Source organism: Bufo gargarizans, chromosome 4 (assembly GCF_014858855.1).
Source record: "Bufo gargarizans isolate SCDJY-AF-19 chromosome 4, ASM1485885v1, whole genome shotgun sequence".
Taxonomy (NCBI): Eukaryota; Metazoa; Chordata; class Amphibia; order Anura; family Bufonidae; genus Bufo; species Bufo gargarizans.
In genome coordinates, this window is record NC_058083.1 from 238,129,521 (window position 1) to 238,149,017 (window position 19,497).

At 41.2% G+C, this 19,497-nt stretch overlaps 1 protein-coding gene across 2 annotated transcripts in view; it reads left to right on the forward strand.

The window, feature by feature from the left end:
• The window catches only part of ADGRB3 (adhesion G protein-coupled receptor B3), a 1,058,998-nt gene that overhangs the window by 406,585 nt on the left and 632,916 nt on the right, over positions 1 to 19,497 (forward strand). For both annotated transcript variants that reach the window (XM_044289463.1, XM_044289464.1), the window contains exon 5: positions 10,749 to 10,913. In XM_044289463.1, coding sequence (XP_044145398.1) covers positions 10,749 to 10,913 — 165 coding nt within the window. The remainder of the gene's footprint in view (positions 1 to 10,748; positions 10,914 to 19,497) is intronic.

The following is a 19,497-nucleotide window of genomic DNA, read 5'->3' on the forward strand; positions in this document are numbered from 1 at the left end:
CCTGCTCAGGCCTTACCATCCTTAGAACGGCATTGGGCCCCACCATATATCGCTGTAAATTCTGGCGGCTACTGGGACCTGAGGTAGTTGGTACACTAGGACGTGTGGATGTGGCAGAACGGCCACGTCCTCTCCCAGCACCAGAGGGTCCACTAACACCACCACGACCATGTCCACGTCCGCGTCCCTTACTAGATGTTTTTCTCATTGTTATGGTTCACCACAACAACAAATATATTATTTGGCCCAATGTATTGTATTCAAATTCAGCGGGATATAAATTTGAGGCCTAGTATTTAGGCGCTGGGTGACCGGTATGGATTTAGTGACAGAATTAGACTTGGAAATGCACAGAAGCGTGTGTGTGAAGTTATTCTGAATGACCCAATGTGCACCTTGAATATTATATACCCTTTTTGGGATAGATTTCAAATAGCTCTGATATAGCAGGAACCACTAAATTATGAAATTGCTAAATTGGGAATTGTACTTCAACCCAGAACAAAAAATGTGCTTTGACGGGCACTAAATAACTTTCCCAGCTACAACAGGACAGCGGTAACGAGAGATTTAGAGGGATTTAAATTTGAGGCCTAGTATTTAGGCGCTGGGTGACAGGTATGGGTTTAGTGACAGAATTAGACTTGGAAATACACAGTAGCGGGTGTGTGTGAAGTTATTCTGAATGACCCAATGTGCACCTTCAATATTATATACCCTTTTTGGGATAGATTTCAAATAGCTCTGATATAGCAGGAACCACTAAATTATGAAATTGCTAAATTGGGAATTGTACTTCAACCCAGAACAAAAAATGTGCTTTGACGGACACTAAATATCTTGCCCAGCAACAACAGTACAGCGGTAACGAGAGATTTAGCGGGATATAAATTTGAGGCCTAGTATTTAGGCGCTGGGTCACCGGTATGGATTTAGTGACAGAATTAGACTTGGAAATGCACAGAAGCGTGTGTGTGAAGTTATTCTGAATGACCCTATGTGCACCTTCAATATTATATACCCTTTTAGGGATAGATTTCAAATAGCTCTGATATAGCAGAAACCACTAAATTATGAAATTGCTAAATTGGGAATTGTACTTCAACCCAGAACAAAAAATGTGCTTTGACGGACACTAAATATCTTGCCCAGCAACAACAGTACAGCGGTGGGTAACGAGAGATTTAGAGGGATTTAAATTTGAGGCCTAGTATTTAGGCGCTGGGTCACCGGTATGGATTTAGTGACAGAATTAGACTTGGAAATGCACAGAAGCGTGTGTGTGAAGTTATTCTGAATGACCCTATGTGCACCTTCAATATTATATACCCTTTTAGGGATAGATTTCAAATAGCTCTGATATAGCAGAAACCACTAAATTATGAAATTGCTAAATTGGGAATTGTACTTCAACCCAGAACAAAAAATGTGCTTTGACGGACACTAAATATCTTGCCCAGCAACAACAGTACAGCGGTGGGTAACGAGAGATTTAGAGGGATTTAAATTTGAGGCCTAGTATTTAGGCGCTGGGTCACCGGTATGGATTTAGTGACAGAATTAGACTTGGAAATGCACAGAAGCGTGTGTGTGAAGTTATTCTGAATGACCCAATGTGCACCTTCAATATTATATACCCTTTTAGGGATAGATTTCAAATAGCTCTGATATAGCAGAAACCACTAAATTATGAAATTGCTAAATTGGGAATTGTACTTCAACCCAGAACAAAAAATGTGCTTTGACGGACACTAAATATCTTGCCCAGCAACAACAGTACAGCGGTAACGAGAGATTTAGAGGGATTTAAATTTGAGGCCTAGTATTTAGGCGCTGGGTGACAGGTATGGGTTTAGTGACAGAATTAGACTTGGAAATACACAGTAGCGGGTGTGTGTGAAGTTATTCTGAATGACCCAATGTGCACCTTCAATATTATATACCCTTTTTGGGATAGATTTCAAATAGCTCTGATATAGCAGGAACCACTAAATTATGAAATTGCTAAATTGGGAATTGTACTTCAACCCAGAACAAAAAATGTGCTTTGACGGACACTAAATATCTTGCCCAGCAACAACAGTACAGCGGTAACGAGAGATTTAGCGGGATATAAATTTGAGGCCTAGTATTTAGGCGCTGGGTCACCGGTATGGATTTAGTGACAGAATTAGACTTGGAAATGCACAGAAGCGTGTGTGTGAAGTTATTCTGAATGACCCTATGTGCACCTTCAATATTATATACCCTTTTAGGGATAGATTTCAAATAGCTCTGATATAGCAGAAACCACTAAATTATGAAATTGCTAAATTGGGAATTGTACTTCAACCCAGAACAAAAAATGTGCTTTGACGGACACTAAATATCTTGCCCAGCAACAACAGTACAGCGGTAACGAGAGATTTAGAGGGATTTAAATTTGAGGCCTAGTATTTAGGCGCTGGGTGACAGGTATGGGTTTAGTGACAGAATTAGACTTGGAAATACACAGTAGCGGGTGTGTGTGAAGTTATTCTGAATGACCCAATGTGCACCTTCAATATTATATACCCTTTTAGGGATAGATTCCAAATAGCTCTGATATAGCAGGAACCACTAAATTATGAAATTGCTAAATTGGGAATTGTACTTCAACCCAGAACAAAAAATGTGCTTTGACGGACACTAAATATCTTGCCCAGCAACAACAGTACAGCGGTAACGAGAGATTTAGAGGGATTTAAATTTGAGGCCTAGTATTTAGGCGCTGGGTGACAGGTATGGGTTTAGTGACAGAATTAGACTTGGAAATACACAGTAGCGGGTGTGTGTGAAGTTATTCTGAATGACCCAATGTGCACCTTCAATATTATATACCCTTTTAGGGATAGATTCCAAATAGCTCTGATATAGCAGGAACCACTAAATTATGAAATTGCTAAATTGGGAATTGTACTTCAACCCAGAACAAAAAATGTGCTTTGACGAACACTAAATATCTTGCCCAGCAACAACAGTACAGCGGTAACGAGAGATTTAGAGGGATTTAAATTTGAGGCCTAGTATTTAGGCGCTGGGTGACAGGTATGGGTTTAGTGACAGAATTAGACTTGGAAATACACAGTAGCGGGTGTGTGTGAAGTTATTCTGAATGACCCAATGTGCACCTTCAATATTATATACCCTTTTTGGGATAGATTTCAAATAGCTCTGATATAGCAGGAACCACTAAATTATGAAATTGCTAAATTGGGAATTGTATTTCAACCCAGAACAAGAAATGTGCTTGAACGGACACTAAATAACTCGCCCAGCTACAGCACTAGGGACAGATTTAGCTGGATATAAATTTGAGGCCTAGTATTTAGGCGCTGGGTGACCGGTATGGATTTAGTGACAGAATTAGACTGGGATATGGCCAAAAAATAAACAGACTATTGCTGGTTAAATGCACTTGGTGTGACAGCTTCACCCTGATGTAGGCTTTAGCCAAAAAACAACCACACCATTGAGGGTTAAATGCACTTGGTGACAGGCGCAGCTTGCCCCTGATTTTGTATATGGCCAAAAAATGAACAGACTATTGCTGGTTAAATGCACTTGGTGTGACAGCTTCACCCTGATGTAGGCTTTAGCCAAAAAACAACCACACCATTGAGGGTTAAATGCACTTGGTGACAGGCGCAGCTTGCCCCTGATTTTGTATATGGCCAAAAAATGAACAGACTATTGCTGGTTAAATGCACTTGTTGTCACAGCTTCACCCTGATGTAGGCTTTAGCCAAAAAACAACCACACCATTGAGGGTTAAATGCACTTGGTGACAGGCGCAGCTTGCCCCTGATTTTGTATATGGCCAAAAAATGAACAGACTATTGCTGGTTAAATGCACTTGGTGTGACAGCTTCACCCTGATGTAGGCTTTAGCCAAAAAACAACCACACCATTGAGGGTTAAATGCACTTGGTCGCAGCTTGTGCTGGCGCACCACAAGACACAAAATGGCCGCCGATCACCCCAGAAAAATGAGACTGACAAACGGTCTGTGCAGCCTAAAAACAGTGAGCAATTGAGGATCAGCAGCTCAATGATCCACAGCTGCAGATCGATCAGTTAATCAAGTCCTTTGGAGGAGTTAATCTGCCTAATCTCGCCCTACTGTCGCAGCCGCAACCTCTCCCTACGCTAATCAGAGCAGAGTGACGGGCGGCGCTATGTGACTCCAGCTTAAATAGAGGCTGGGTCACATGGTGCTCTGGCCAATCACAGCCATGCCAATAGTAGGCATGGCTGTGATGGCCTCTTGGGGCAAGTAGTATGACGCTTGTTGATTGGCTGCTTTGCAGCCTTTCAAAAAGCGCCAAGAAAGCGTCACAAAAGCGCCAAGAAAGCGACGAACACCGAACCCGAACCCGGACTTTTACGAAAATGTCCGGGTTCGGGTCCGTGTCACGGACACCCCAAAATTCGGTACGAACCCGAACTATACAGTTCGAGTTCGCTCATCCCTAGTTATATACAATGTTTGCAGCTTTACATTTGAATGGCAAATCATATATGCTGGTTAAATTCACACCGCTACTTCCTATGCTTGGGGGAATTATTTTTAGAAACCACAACTTAAAGGCTAAAATTACCCTTTTCTTGAGTTTGACTCCTGAAACCTGGAAACAGTTGAACTTCTAAAAAAAGATGGAAAACAAAAAGGTTTCACAGCTCTGACCAACTTTAAACATACTCCAGGTTGGATGCTTACGAGAACATTGATTATATATTTATAACAACTGTTCAAGGTTTTTCAAATGTAGCAGAAGGAAACCACCAAAATGCCAAGTGAGTGAGTGAAGTCGCTAATAATTAGAGATTTTTAGCCATGGCAGCGTGCACCTGCACATTGGGATGTGCTGACTACCCCCCCCCCCCCTTTTCTTTGCAGTCCTTAATCATTACTTATTCTATTGATTCTCCTGGATGTAAATAACTTAAAGGAAATGTGTCAGCAATTTTTTTCTCTGCCAGTTAAAAACTGATTTCAGCATACAGTTTCAAGAAAAAGTATGTGAACCCTTTGGAATGATATGGATTTCTGCACAAATTAGTCATAAAATGTGATCTGATCTTCATCTAAGTCACAACAATAGACAATCACAGACTGCTTAAACTTAAAGAATTAAAATGTTACCATGTTTTTATTGAACACACCATGTAAACATTCACAGTGCAGGTGGAAAAAGTATGTGAACCCCTAGACTAATGACATCTCCAAGAGCTAATTGGAGTGAGGTGTCAGCCAACTGGAGTCCAATCAATGAGATGAGATTGGAGGGGTTGGTTACAGCTTCCCTGCCCTATAAAAAACACACACCAGTTCTAGGTTTGCTTTTCACAAGAAGCTTCGCCTGATGTGAATGATGCCTCACACAAAAGAGCTCTCAGAAGACCTACGATTGAGAATTGTTGACTTGCATAAAGCTGGTAAGGGTTATAAAAGCATCTCCAAAAGCCTTGCTGTTCATCAGTCCACGGCAAGAAAATTTGTCTATAAATGGAGAAAGTTCAGAAATGCTGCTACTCTCCCTAGGAGTGGCCGTCCTGTAAAGATGACTGCAAGAGCACAACGCAGACTGCTCAATGAGGTAAAGAAGAATCCTAGAGTGTCAGCTAAAGACATACAAAAGTATCTGGCATATGCTATCATTCCTGTTAGCGAATCTACAATACATAAAACACTAAACAAGAATGTATTTAATGGGAGGATACCACAGAGGAAGCCACTGCTATCCCAAAAAAACAATGCTGCACGTGTCAGCGTGAATTACTCCTGACCGTTGTGCACGTCTGATCTGCAACTATAGGAAACGTTTGGTTGAAGTTATTGCTGCCAAAGGAGTTTCAACCAGTTATTAAATCCAAGGGTTCGCATACTTTTTCCACCTGCACTGTGAATGTTTACATGGTGTGTTCAATAAAAACATGGTAACATTTAATTATTTGTGTGTTATTAGTTTAAGCAGACTGTGATTGTCTATTGTTGTGACTTAGATGAAGATCAGATCACATTTTATGACCAATTTGTGCAGAAATCCATATCATTCCAAAGGGTTCACATACTTTTTATTGCAACTGTATATCCTTTTTCTAATCTGTTTTAATTTTCCGATTACAGATTTTTTTTTATTCTCTCTTCTGAACATGATAATGGGTGCCGACATCTTGCCTCAGCTGTTCTCAGCAGTTAGAAAGCATAAAAAATTGCTTTAAAGCAGCCATATGGACCATAGACACAATAGTCTGGGGAGATCTCATTGACTTCTATGAGAGAGTTTTCTAAGCGTCCTCTGTGACCTGTGCAGAGGTCATTGTACAAGGAAAGAATAGATAAGCTTTGACAATCACCTATTGGGAATTGAGGATCCTGTCTTATCTGTCATTGGAATCCTGCCTATATTGATATCACCTCTGTGTATAGATAAGCAGGTAACTGCAGTAAAGTAATCTGTACAGACCAAAAAGTAATACCTATTATTAGGCTTAGTGGCCAGTGCGAAAACTGCAGGATTATTATTATTATTATTTTTTTTGTTGAACCTCTTAATGACAAGGCCATTTTGCACCAGGCTTATTTTTGTAAATCTGACATGTATCACTTTATGTGGTAAAAACTTTGGAACACTTTTACTTATCCAAGCCATTCTGAGATTGTTTTCTTATGACACATTGTACTTCATGACAGTCAAAATTTGAGTCAATATATTCCACCTTTATTTATGAAAAATCCCAAATTTACCAACAATTTAGAAAAATTCACAATTTTCTAAATTTCTATATTTGTGTTTTTTAAACAGATAGTGATACCTCATAAAATATTTATTACTTAACAATCCCAATATGTCCACTTTATGTTGGCATCATTTTATAAATGTGTATCCACCTGACTTCTCAACAACGCAACTGATGGTCCCAACCCCATTTATAAGGCAAGAAATCCCACTTATTAAATCTGACAGGGCACACCTGTGAAGTGAAAACTATTTCAGGTGACTGCCTCTTGAAGCTTACCAAGAGAATGCCAAGAGTGTGCAAAGCAGTAATCAAAGCAAACGGTGGCTACTTTGAAGAACCTAGAATATGACATATTTTCAGTTGTTTCACACTTTTTTGTTATGTATATAATTCCACATTTGTTAATTCATAGTTTTGATGCCTTCAGTGTGAATCTACAATTTTCATAGTCATGAAAATAAAGAAAACTCTTTGATTGAGAAGGTGTGTCCAAACTTTTGGTCTGTACTGTATATGTAATCATAGAATTTAATAAATGTTTTTTGCATATTCAAAGTTGGACTAAAAATCCTGTATCCCATGATAAATAAGTGTCTACATGTTATGTTCTGTAAACAACTTTAAAATGTATCTGTTTTGGAAACAAGGAGGGAGTCTATCAAGTAAAAGGAATCAGAGAATTTCTCTTTGTAGGTCTCAGCATCTTTATGTATTTAAATGGGCCGATGTATTACCTGAGGTGGCGTTGCAGGAAAATAAAATATATGCTGCTATGTTCCTCAGCCAGATCATAGCTGTTTATTGTGGGACAACATGTGAGCAGCATATTTTGAGGGTATCCTTCTAACAAAAATGGATGATAAAAAGTGAAGACCTCCTTAACAGGAATGTGTCATCAAAAAATGCCCTATTGTTCAAATTTTATTTTTATGTTTAACATATTTTTTAAGAATTTTTGATGATATTTTTTATTTTTCATGTCCATATCTATAGTTAAAAACCATAACATACTGCAGTTTTCGCACTGGCCACTAACAAATAATTATAGTGACAAAGGACAGGCACTCACTCATGGTAATCTTGCATAAATTGTTTATTGCTGCATAAATTTATGTGGCAATAAAGAATTTATTCAAGATTTCCACGAGTGAGTGCCAGTCTTTTACCACTTTTCCCTAGGTACACGTGCATCACGTTTCTACTTCCGACGTGCTGATTGACCGTCCTATATAGAAACTAAGCCTAATAATAAGCACCCCTTCTTTGTACAGATCACTTTATTGAATTTATCTGCTTATATATACACAGAGGTGATATAATTACAGGCAGGGTTATAAAGACAATATCCAGTATTCACAGTCTAGAAAACTCTCATATGGAAGTCAATGAAGTCTCCTCCTGACCATTGTGGTAGTGGACCATGGAGCTTGGGCAAGATGGCCGCCCCCATAATTATGTTTGGGAAATAGGATAAAAATCTGTAATCAGAAAATAAAAACTGATTAGAAACTAGCAGAAAACACTTTCAGTGACACATGTCCTTTAATCCCTTCCTAATGCAGCAATTTTTTTTATTATCTTATTTTTCGCTTTTCAAGACACATTTTTTTAGCAAGAAAAAATCTTGCAAATAAGTATCTGCATCTTTTAAACGGCAGACAGGGAGATCCAACATACAGCGGTTTGCCTGATCAGTAAGAGAGCTGTGCATCTGCACTCACCTCTCTCTTCCAGCAGACACCAAGCAGGAGATCAGGCAAACAATCCATTCAACAAATAGGGAGTATTAAGGATAAGTGTGTGAATGTATGTGTAGCAGTGCTGTATGTGTGTAGGAGAGCTCTATGTGTTTAGCAGCTACTGTTGAGTAAATCGAGCTTCAGATCCTAGATCAAAAGTCGATTTGTTCAAAACTTTGAATGCTATACGGAGATTCGCTTCCGTACAGCATTTAAATGTATGGGCTCAGGTGAGGGAAATTCATTAGTTTGACTTTGGTGACTAACTTCGGGATTAGATTTTTCAGCTTGAAAACCATTTTAAAACATAGATCTGAAATTACTTTCGGTACCTTGGTGCCAGTAAATACTGATGCCGACTTTGGTTCCATGTTTTGAAATGGTTTTAAAGTTTAAAAATTGATGGCCGAAGTTATGTATTAGTGATAACTCTGTTCACCTCGCCAGAGCCCATACATTTTATTGTTGTATGGAGATGTGTCAGTGCTATGTGTGTAGTAGGGCTATATGTGTAAAATAGAGCTGTATCTATGTATGGCTGTAGTTGTGTGTGTACCAGAACTGCGTGTGTGCGTTGCAGACAAATGCTTAAAAATTATCTCGCAGAAGAAGAGGCATGTCAGGACATAACAGAGCAATGACAGGAGACATATTTATTTGGATAGGTACATTTAATGAGGTGACCACATGCACCATTGCTGGTTGTTACAATGGTCAGCAGATGACACATTAAGGGTAACAGGAGCTGAGCAAAAACTACACCCCCCCATCTATGGTATACCCTAAAGTTATTGACTTTGATTCCTTTACTCAAGTAAACCAGATTTCCTTCAAAGAGGACCTAGAAAATATTTTTTTTCTAATTTGCAGTTTTCTAAACCTGGGGTGCATCTTGTAAACCGAAAAATACGGTATTCATTTTTGTTTTTAACTTATTGCCTACCCGCAGCCCTAACTTTTTCATTTTTCCATTTACATAGCCATATAAGGGTTCATTTTTTTCACAAGACAATGTTTTAACACTGGGAGACTTTAATATGTGATCATCTGATCGCTTTACCATAGACTCTCATAATTTACTATTGTAGTCTCTGGGAGAATCAGTGTCTTGCCACAGGCAGACCTTCATAAGAACTTTGCTATGCCAGGTCTGGGAGCCTTCAGAAGGCCTGAGACTACCATAACAAGCAAACGGCTCCTGCAATCTCATTGCAGGGGAAAAGTTCAGTCATGGGGAGCACTGCAATTGACTATGGTATCTGAGGGATAAAAAGTCCATGCTTGACTCTGCTTTCCATCACAGACTATGCCACTGTAAAACAGCTGGCACTCAGCGACAGTTCCTGGATAGGTGGCATCTTTAAAAGGGTTTTCTTACTTCAGCAAATGACGTTTATCATGGAGAGAAAGATAATACAAGGCACTTACTAATGTATTGTGATTGTCCATATTGCCTCCTTTGCTGGCATTTTTCCATCTCAGTATACATTTTTTATTTCCATGGTTATTACCACCCTACTATCCAGCAATGGTGGTCATGCTCAATATAAGAAAAATCCCCGGCCTCTTTGGTAGCCGGGACTGTGAGAGTGTGCATAGGCCAAAAATGTTTCCCTACAATATGCAAGCACAGCCACCGTTGTTGGATTGTAGGGTGGTCATAACCATGGAAACAAGGAATGTATAATGAGATGAAAAAATGAATCAAGTCAGCAAAGATAACAATATAGACAATCGCAATATGTTAGTAAGTGCCTTGCATTAAACTTATCTACATGACAAATGCTATTTGCTGAAGTGAGACAACCCTTTTAAAGACCCAACATCCACTGTACATGTTAAGAAGGGGTTAATAATTTCAGATCTAGATTAAGAATTCACAGCCTTTTACAGATCTTTAATTGCACATGCAATGTATTGATAAAGTTTTCAATATTTGAGTCGGTGCCGTTTTATAGAGTTCTGTATAAATCATATGAATACTTTTTGGTAAAACTGAAACAAATAAACACAAATCTACAGCCGCTCAAATAGTAGATAAATTGTGTTTTAATCAATATGTATAGTATTGCTTTATTTTATAGATATAAAAAATTACCCTATCAGCTATCATTTTTCTTTTCTAGAAAATCTATCTAAAGTAATTTTTTTATTATTATTATTATTATTATTATTATTATTATTATTATTATTGTTATTATCACTATTTGTGTTTTATAGTGTATTATCTTCTCTCTATTGCAGTAAACGGAGTTTGGGAGGAATGGTCACCTTGGAGTTTATGTTCCTTTACATGTGGAAAAGGCCAAAGAACAAGAACAAGGACTTGTACTCCTCCACAATATGGGGGCAGATTGTGCGGTGGACCAGAAATTCAGCATAAGCCTTGCAATATTGCTCTTTGCCCTGGTGAGATGAATGGACATTTATATACATTACTGTTAAATGTGTTTGAGGCGAAGGTGTTTGGTCAAGTGATGGATGAATGTACAGTATGTGTCTGGGAGATAAGTCTTGCCACTTTATCTTAAAAAAGTGCTTGTTACAAAGAATAATAGGGTCAGAATGAAATGGCCACCACTATATGCAGAACATGGTTTGGATTTTTATATTGAACACACATATACTGTTATATGTTTTTTGACAACTGAGTCAAACCCCAGAAAATTGGCTTATGTCACTGTTGTTCCTTTCTTTTTTTGTCAAATTTACTTTGTAACTGTAAAGTTGTCTCCTGTAGCCCATTTATTATAAGTATCCATTTGTCCAATTATATGTCAGAATTGTGACAGTCATGAAATAACACAGTGGCGGTGGTGTATTGTAGGCGCAGTGCATAGCAAGAGGAAAAATGAAGAGTGGGATTAGGAAAAAATAGTAAATCCAAGGTGAAACTGCAAGACATACAGTATATTAATCTGGTTAAAGAGAGCTTAAAATATTTTTCCAGCTTTAAAAATAAGCCTAGTACATTAATATATTATCCTATGATCATCCATACACCTTAGAAATGCTTACATCCTAATATGGAGTTTATATATTACTCCTATACCAACATCATCTCATTGGCCTAAATGCCTTATATTGATTAAGTATTGAAGTTTTGTGTAGTGCCACTAGGCAATGTTGTCTATTGGATTTTATTTTACAGTTTTTTTTTTTTACTGTTATTTGCCTCTTTTATGTTGATGACTATTCACAAGAAAATGCTATACAGCTTTAATCACAGAAAACCCATCTCCATTAGATCTACTTCAAGCAGATCTTTTTTATTCAGTTTTCTCTCTGACACAGCTCAGGGTGCGTGTCCTTTCAGCTGCAGTTCTCTTTCTGTCACAGATCAGGGGACATGTCCTTTCTGTTGGAGCTGTATCTCTTTCACAGCTCAGGGGGTAATTCTGCTCTGCTTCAGCTGTATCCCTATCACAGCTAAGGGGGTGTATCCTTTCTGCTGCAGTTTTCTCCCTGTCAGAGCTCAGGGGGCCTGTTCTTCCTCAGGCAGCATGCCCTTTCACAGGGAGTATGTCCTTTCTGCTGCTCAAGACTGATTGCAGCTCAAATATGTAAATGAGCAAGTGCATCCAATTTAGCAATGTTACTGAGGTGGACAGAAACTTGGAATAAAGGGTAAACAGAAGGTGGCTCTATACATATAAATTTCATTAAACAACTCAGTGGCTATACTATATATTTAATTATATATTATTACAACAGTATTCAGATCCAACTTCTGGTTTGAAAAGTGTAATATATATATATATATATATATATATATATATATATAAAACACTTTTTATATATATATATATATATATATATATATATACATATATATACATAACTATACAAACATAGCAAAATATAATGCATCATTTTAAATGAATTGTCTTATTAAAGACAATTTCTTTCAGTGTGCAGACATAATGGTAATCAACTTATAAAATAAACCAAAATAAATCGGGCACATGGTACCCCGGCAAGCAAATTTTGCCAGGAAAAGCCACACAGCCAATTAGAAATGTAGCTTTAAATTATTTCATGGTGGACAATCAGATGGCAGCTTTATAGACTGGTTCTTTAGTCAGACTTGCGAGGGGCAAGTTCTGAGCTCTATGATGCTCATATACTGTAATAGGGCTTATGGGCATGGGGTGTCTTATGAAGACAGCATGTAGTATCTGACAGGGATAGTGAGACTGGTAAGGTGGCAAGCTTGTACTATAAGGGCGATAGTTCCACGCGGGTGTAATGTGTGAGTTGAACACATTGCACCTGCACTGAATCTGGACCCATTCACTTCAATGGGGTTGTTCAGATGAGCGGTGATTTTAACGCATCACTTGTGCGTTGCGTGAAAATTGCAGCATGTCTATATTCTGAGTTTTTCACGCAACGCAGGCCCCACATAAGGGAATGTGTCTGCTTGAAAATCGCAAGCTTCCGCAAGCAAGTGCGGATGCAGTGCGATTTTCACGCATGGTTGCTAGGAGATGATAGGGATGAGCAACCCCATTAAAGTCTTATCACTGTATTATTTTCCCTTATAACATGGTTAGAAAGGAAAATAAAAGCATTCTTAATACAGAATGCTTACTAAAATGTGGCTTGGGGGATTAAAAAATAAAAAATATATTAACTCACCTCATCCTCTTGTTCGCGCAGCCGGCTTGTCTTCATTCTTCTTTCAGGACCTGCAAAAGGACCTTTGATGACATAATCGCGCTCACCATGTGTTGAGCGTGGTAACGTCAGCGCAGGTTCTGCTGAATGAAGTGTGCCAATCTACTTCTAAGCTGGTGGGACGAAAATATTGTGTTTGGGGATCCCCCTGTACCAGGTGTCACCAAGGTCATGTTATGGTCATGCTTCATTGATGACATTTTTGTCATCTGGAGCGGGACCGAGCGATAATTCAAGGAGTTTCTGGTCAGTCTCAATACGAACACGATAAACTTGAGATTCACATCAGCAATTGAGAAGGATTGTTTACCATTTTTAGACGTCTATATCCAGAAAGGAACATCAGGACAGATTGAGACTAGCATTTACCGTAAGCCAACTTCAACTAATTCCCTGCTGAGATGGGTAAGCAACCATCCAAGACCACATAAACCTGGTATTCCCAATGGTCAATATTTACGTCTTAGACGGAATTGCTCAATAGAGACTGAATTTACTAGACAGGCAGGGAACTTAAGAAGGAGGTTCCAGTAATGTGGGTACCCAGATAGGGTCCTACGAACGGCTTTTCAGAGGACACGGGGTCAGAAGCGCACCGATCTATTACACACAAGCAGCCATCATCAGAGTGATAGGTACGTTTGACACTGCTTTCATCCAGGTCCGGAGTACGATCACAAAACATTGGGAGACACTCCTAATTGATCCTGATTTAGGGGACGCCCTGAATTCCTATCCATCTATTCCCTATAGGAGGGGCAAGAACCTGAGGGATCAGTTGGTACATAGTCACTTCACCAGTGTACCAAGCCCTAGGACGTGGCTTGAGAACCCAGTTAAAGGATGCTACAGATGTGGTAATTGTAGCTTTTGTGACTATGTACAGAAAGGCAAATCCTTTGTCAACCGCGATAATGGATACAGCCACTACGTTAATGGCTTTATCAATTGTCGTACTATGGGAATTGTCTATCTTATTACTTGTGAATGCGGTACACAATACGTTGGCAAAACGAGAAGAGAGTTCTGCCGTCGTATTGGGGAACACCTTAATGATGCGCGTAACAAAAGGGACACGTCGGTGGCAAGACATGTCAATGAATGCCACCAAGGTCAAAACGAACGCAATTAAATTCAAAGGTATTGAACTGGTCACTGGATCCCCCAGGGGAGGTGACTGGGACAAACAGATCCTGCAGAGGGAGACCTGGTGGATCCATAAATTGAATACACCCTGCCCAAATGGATTAAATGAACAATAAAATTTTGGCTGCTTTATCTGAGAGCCATATCTATTGACTCTGTCCCTTGTTCATAATGCATTTTACAGGATACGATCCATGCCATTCTTTATTGCATCATTATGTAATTATGTCCTGATCCTGTATACTGCATCACCTTGGATCATCCAGTAAACATAGCAACATCTTTTGTGGCCAGCTTGACTGCCCACGCACTATGTCACACTTAGTGTAACAACCTTGACTTATAGCCATAGCCATGCTATGTGTCAAACCATTTATCTTCCTTTTTTGTCTACACCTCCGCTATATATGTCACTTATATAGCCTGCCTGTTATCAACACATACCGTTATCTAATAATAAACCAGCCCAAAATGTCCCTTTATGCCTGAATAGATGGGGACACTCCACCTGGAGTAATCATCTTGTTATGGAGCGATGCGCTGATGAGTGGCTAGGAGCACGGCACTCTCAGCGCATACCCGAGGCTGCGCCCCCACAAGGCGGTGTTCGCTCCTCTTCTATGTGCACTTATAATGCCGGGCAGTGAGACGCGCTGGCTCACACTGCACGTGTTGAGGACGTGCCATACGCTGTCCTCCTTGCTGGCTGTGGATCATTGGACCAGTACATAACCAGTTGAGGGTGCCTCTTGTTAGCCATACGCTTTAGGATACGTCTATTGTTTTTTACCTGAGCATCACTAGGTCCATCTTTAGTTTTCCACATCAGGCATTTTTCTTTATCCCCTGATGAGTCTGGGGATTTTTTAACTACAGACAAAACGTGTACGGATCTTTTCTGCCCTAGGGGCTCTTAATCAGCTAGCACCCTTAGGCAGGGACGTCCAGGGCCTCTAATAGTGTAGGGCTAGGTTCTGGACGGGCTGCCCGGGGTCAGGCCATAGGGCTTTTTAGGCCTGAAAGGCATTTTTAAAGGCAATTTGTAGACGACGTCCAGGTGAATCCCATCCACTGGTAAGACCGTTTCTTTCTATTGAGTGGAATATATACCTGATTTAGGGATTTTGTGCTATTTGTTTATGTGTGTGTGACCAAGTGTGTCTCCTATTTTCGGTCCCCCATGGTTATATTTTTTGTCTGTGGCACGATTGTGGTGTGCACACATTTAGCACTATTTGTTATGTTCGTATCTTTTTATCAATGTCTATTAAGCGTTAAGTTTTAGATTTCACTACCGCCGGTTCTCTCAAGCATTAGTTATTGTGGTAGTTGGGGGGAGTATCTCACCATACTTCTCTCCTTTTGGGCATCTTTTTTGTACCTACTGAATGAAGATAGAGGTATTACGTCATCAAAGGTCCTTTTGCAGGTCCTGAAAGAAGAAGAAAGAAGACATGCTGGCTGCACGAACAAGAGGATGAGGTGAGTTATTCTTTTTCTATTTTTTAACCCCTCAAGCCACATTTTAGTAAGCATTCTGTATTAAGAATGTTATTATTTTTCTTTATAACCATGTTATAAGGGAGGATAATAAAATGAATAGAACACCTAACCCAAACCTGAACTTCAGTGAAGAAGTCCGGGTTCGGGTCTGGGTACTACATTCATTTTTTTCTCACACGTGTGCAAAACGCATTGCACTCGTGCGGAAAAAACTGAACATCGGAATGCAATCACAGTCAAAACTGACTGCAATTGCATGCCTACTCGCGCGGTTTTCCATCAATGCACATGCAATGCATCCAGGGCAAATCCGGGACGCTTGTGTGAAAGAGGCCTAACAGTTAAGATTGACTTTACTGCCTTGCTCAAAATAACCTTTCAATTTAATGATATTACAAGCATTAGAGATGAGCAAATTTTACAAAAGTTAGATTTGGCTGATTCACCAAATTTTACAAAAAAAATTAACTTTATAAAAAATGACTTTGTCACAAAGCGCATTTTTTTGTAGGTTGTGGGTGCAATGACAGGGAGCTACGATAGCGCCGCCCCAGTCATTGTACCCCTCAAATGTTGCGTTCATACGTGATTGCGGCATCCAAGTGTAATCACAGTGTAAAATTAACATAAAACATTGTTTTATCAAACCTCAGTGGTCTCAAGCAATATATCACGGAGTTCATTGATTCAAAAATATGAGAGGAGGAGAGCATACCTCATAAGACAGTTGTCGCATACCGGCAGGACAGGTAGTGGATCCTCTGGACCAGAGAGGCGATGGCGCGGGTTGTACTAAAGGACCGGTTCTAAGCAGTTACTGGTCTTCACCAGAGCCCGCCGCAAAGCGGGATGGATTTGCTGCGGCGGTAACTACCAGGTCGTGTCCCCTAGTAACAACTCGACCTCTCTGGCAGCTGATAAGGCGTGGTACACAGGGAGAAGGCAAGAGCGTAGTCGGACGTAGCAGAGGTCAGGGCAGGCGGCAAAGGTTCAAAGGCGAGTAGACGGAAGCAACGGGTTCGGCAACAGGCAAGGCAAACTAACACAGTAGGGAACGCTTTCTCTGAGGTACAAGGCACAAAGATCCGGCAGAAAGCTGTGGGAGGAGAAGGTATAAATGGGCAGTGCACAGGTGCAGCCTAATTAAGTCAGCACTGCCTCTCACAAACCTTAACCCTTAATAACCCCTTTGGACCAGGCACCAATCACTGGTGCACTGGCCCTTTGAATCTAAGAGTCCCGGCGCGCGCGCTCCCTAGAGAGCGAGGACGCACACGCCGAGACGCTGGAGTGCTGCCTGGGGGCATACGCTGTGAGCGCTCCGAGGCCAGCAGGGGACCCGGAGCGCTCAGCGTAACAGTACCCCCCCTTTGGTCTCCCTCCCTTTTTGGCACCAAAGAACTTGCGGATGAGACTGCGGTCCAGGATGTTCTCCTCCGGCTCCCATGACCTCTCCTCAGGACCGCAGCCCTCCCAGTCAACCCAAAAAAATATTTTCCCCCGGGAGATATTGGTCGCCAAGATCTCCTTGACAGAGAATAGAAGCTTGGGAGAAAAAAGGTTAAAGACAGCAGGTTTAGGAAGGGAGACATGGAAGGAATTATGGATTCGGAGGGAGGGAGGAAGATGGAGCTGATAAGAAACTTGATTGATACGACTCTTGATTTTATAGGGTCCCAAGAAACGAGGGCCCAACTTGTAACTTGGGACCCTAAATTGGATGTACCTAGAGGAGAGCCACACCTTGTCACCCGAGCGAAATTCCGGAGGAGATCTGCGTCTCTTGTCAGCTTGAACCTTCATACGGGCGGAAGCCTTGAGGAGAGCAGCGTGGGTTTCTCGCTAGATGGAGGAAAAATCCTGTACAAGACTGTCAACGGCAGGTACAGAAGAAGGAGTGGGAGACTGCGGCAGAGGTGGAAGAGGATGACGGCCAAAAACTACAAAGAAAGGAGACTTGTTAGAGGCAGGGGATTGTTTGTAGTTGTAGGAGAACTCCGCCCAGGGAAGTAGATCAGCCCAGTCGTCATGGCGTGAGGATACAAAGTGACGCAGATAGTCACCCAACATTTTGTTCACCCGTTCTACTTGGCCGTTAGACTGAGGATGGTACGAAGAAGAAAAGTCAAATTTGATCCCGAGCTGAGCACGTAGAGCCCTCCAGAATTTGGAGACGAATTGTACCCCACGATCCGAGACAATATGTTTGGGAAGGCCATGGAGACGGAAGATGTGTTGGAAAAATTGTTTGGCCAACATGGGTGCAGAGGGTAGACCGGGCAGGGGTACAAAGTGAGCCATCTTGGAGAAGCGATCCACCACGACCCAAATAACGGACTTGCCATGGGAGGAGGGATAATATATTGAGGTGTTAACTCGTCGCCCACCACATCAGAGGAGCGAGACAGAGCTTCTGTCCTAATGTTCTTACAAGCCGGACGGAAATGGATCTCAAAATTAAAGCGGGCGAAGAACAGAGACCAACGAGCCTGACTGGGATTTAATCTCTGAGCAGACTGGAGATAAGCCAGGTTCTTGTGGTCCGTGAAGATGTACACAGGATGTGTGGCGCCCTCGAGTAAATGTCTCCATTCCTCCAGTGCCAATTTAATAGCCAGCAGTTCCCTGTCCCCAATGGAGTAATTTCTCTCTGCGGAAGAGAATGTTTTTGAAAAGAAGCCACAAGTTGAAGTCTTGCCCCGGGAAGACTTCTGGGTGAGGACAGCTCCGGCTCCCACCGAGGAGGCATCCACTTCAAGAGAGAAAGGCTTAGTGGAATCTGGTCTAGAGAGAACAGGTGCAGAGGCAAAGGCGGATTTCAGGGACTGGAAGGCTTCCTCGGCTTGGGAAGGCCAGGATTTGGGGTTAGCTCCTTTTCTTGTGAGGGCAACGATAGGAGCTACCAGAGTGGAATAGTGAGGGATGAATTGCCTGTAGTAATTTGCAAAACCCAGAAATCTTTGTATGGCTCGGAGACCAGAGGGGCGTGGCCAATCCAGAACCGCCGAGAGCTTGGCTGGGTTCATTTGAAGGCCTTGGGCTGAGATAATGTATCCCAGGAAAGGCAGGGAGGTCCATTCAAAAAGACATTTTTCAAGTTTAGCATACAGGCGATTTCTCCTAAGACAAGTAAGAACTTGTTGCACATGGACCCGGTGTTGATCCAAATTGGAGGAAAAGATGAGGATATCATCCAGGTATACGACCACGCAGGTGTAAAGTAAGCCCTGAAAATATCATTGACGAATTCCTGGAAGACAGCAGGTGCGTTGCAGAGGCCGAAGAGCATCACCAAATACTCAAAATGGCCGTCCCTTGTGTTAAAGGTGGTCTTCCATTCGTTTCCCTCACGGATACGGATCAGATTATAGGCCCCTCGAAGGTCCAATTTAGTGAAGATCTTAGCCCCTCGGAGACGATCAAATAGCTCAGAGATTAGAGGCAGAGGGTAACGGTTCTTGATGGTAATTTTATTAAGACCTCTGTAGTCAATGCAGGGGCGGATGGAGCCGTCTTTTTTTGTCACGAAGAAAAAACCGGCCCCAGCAGGAGAAGAATATTTTCTTATGAATCCTCTCTGTAGGTTCTCACGTATATAGTCGGACATTTCAAGAGTCTCAGGAGGTGAGAGAGGATAAATTCTGCCCGAGGTGGAGTAGAACCG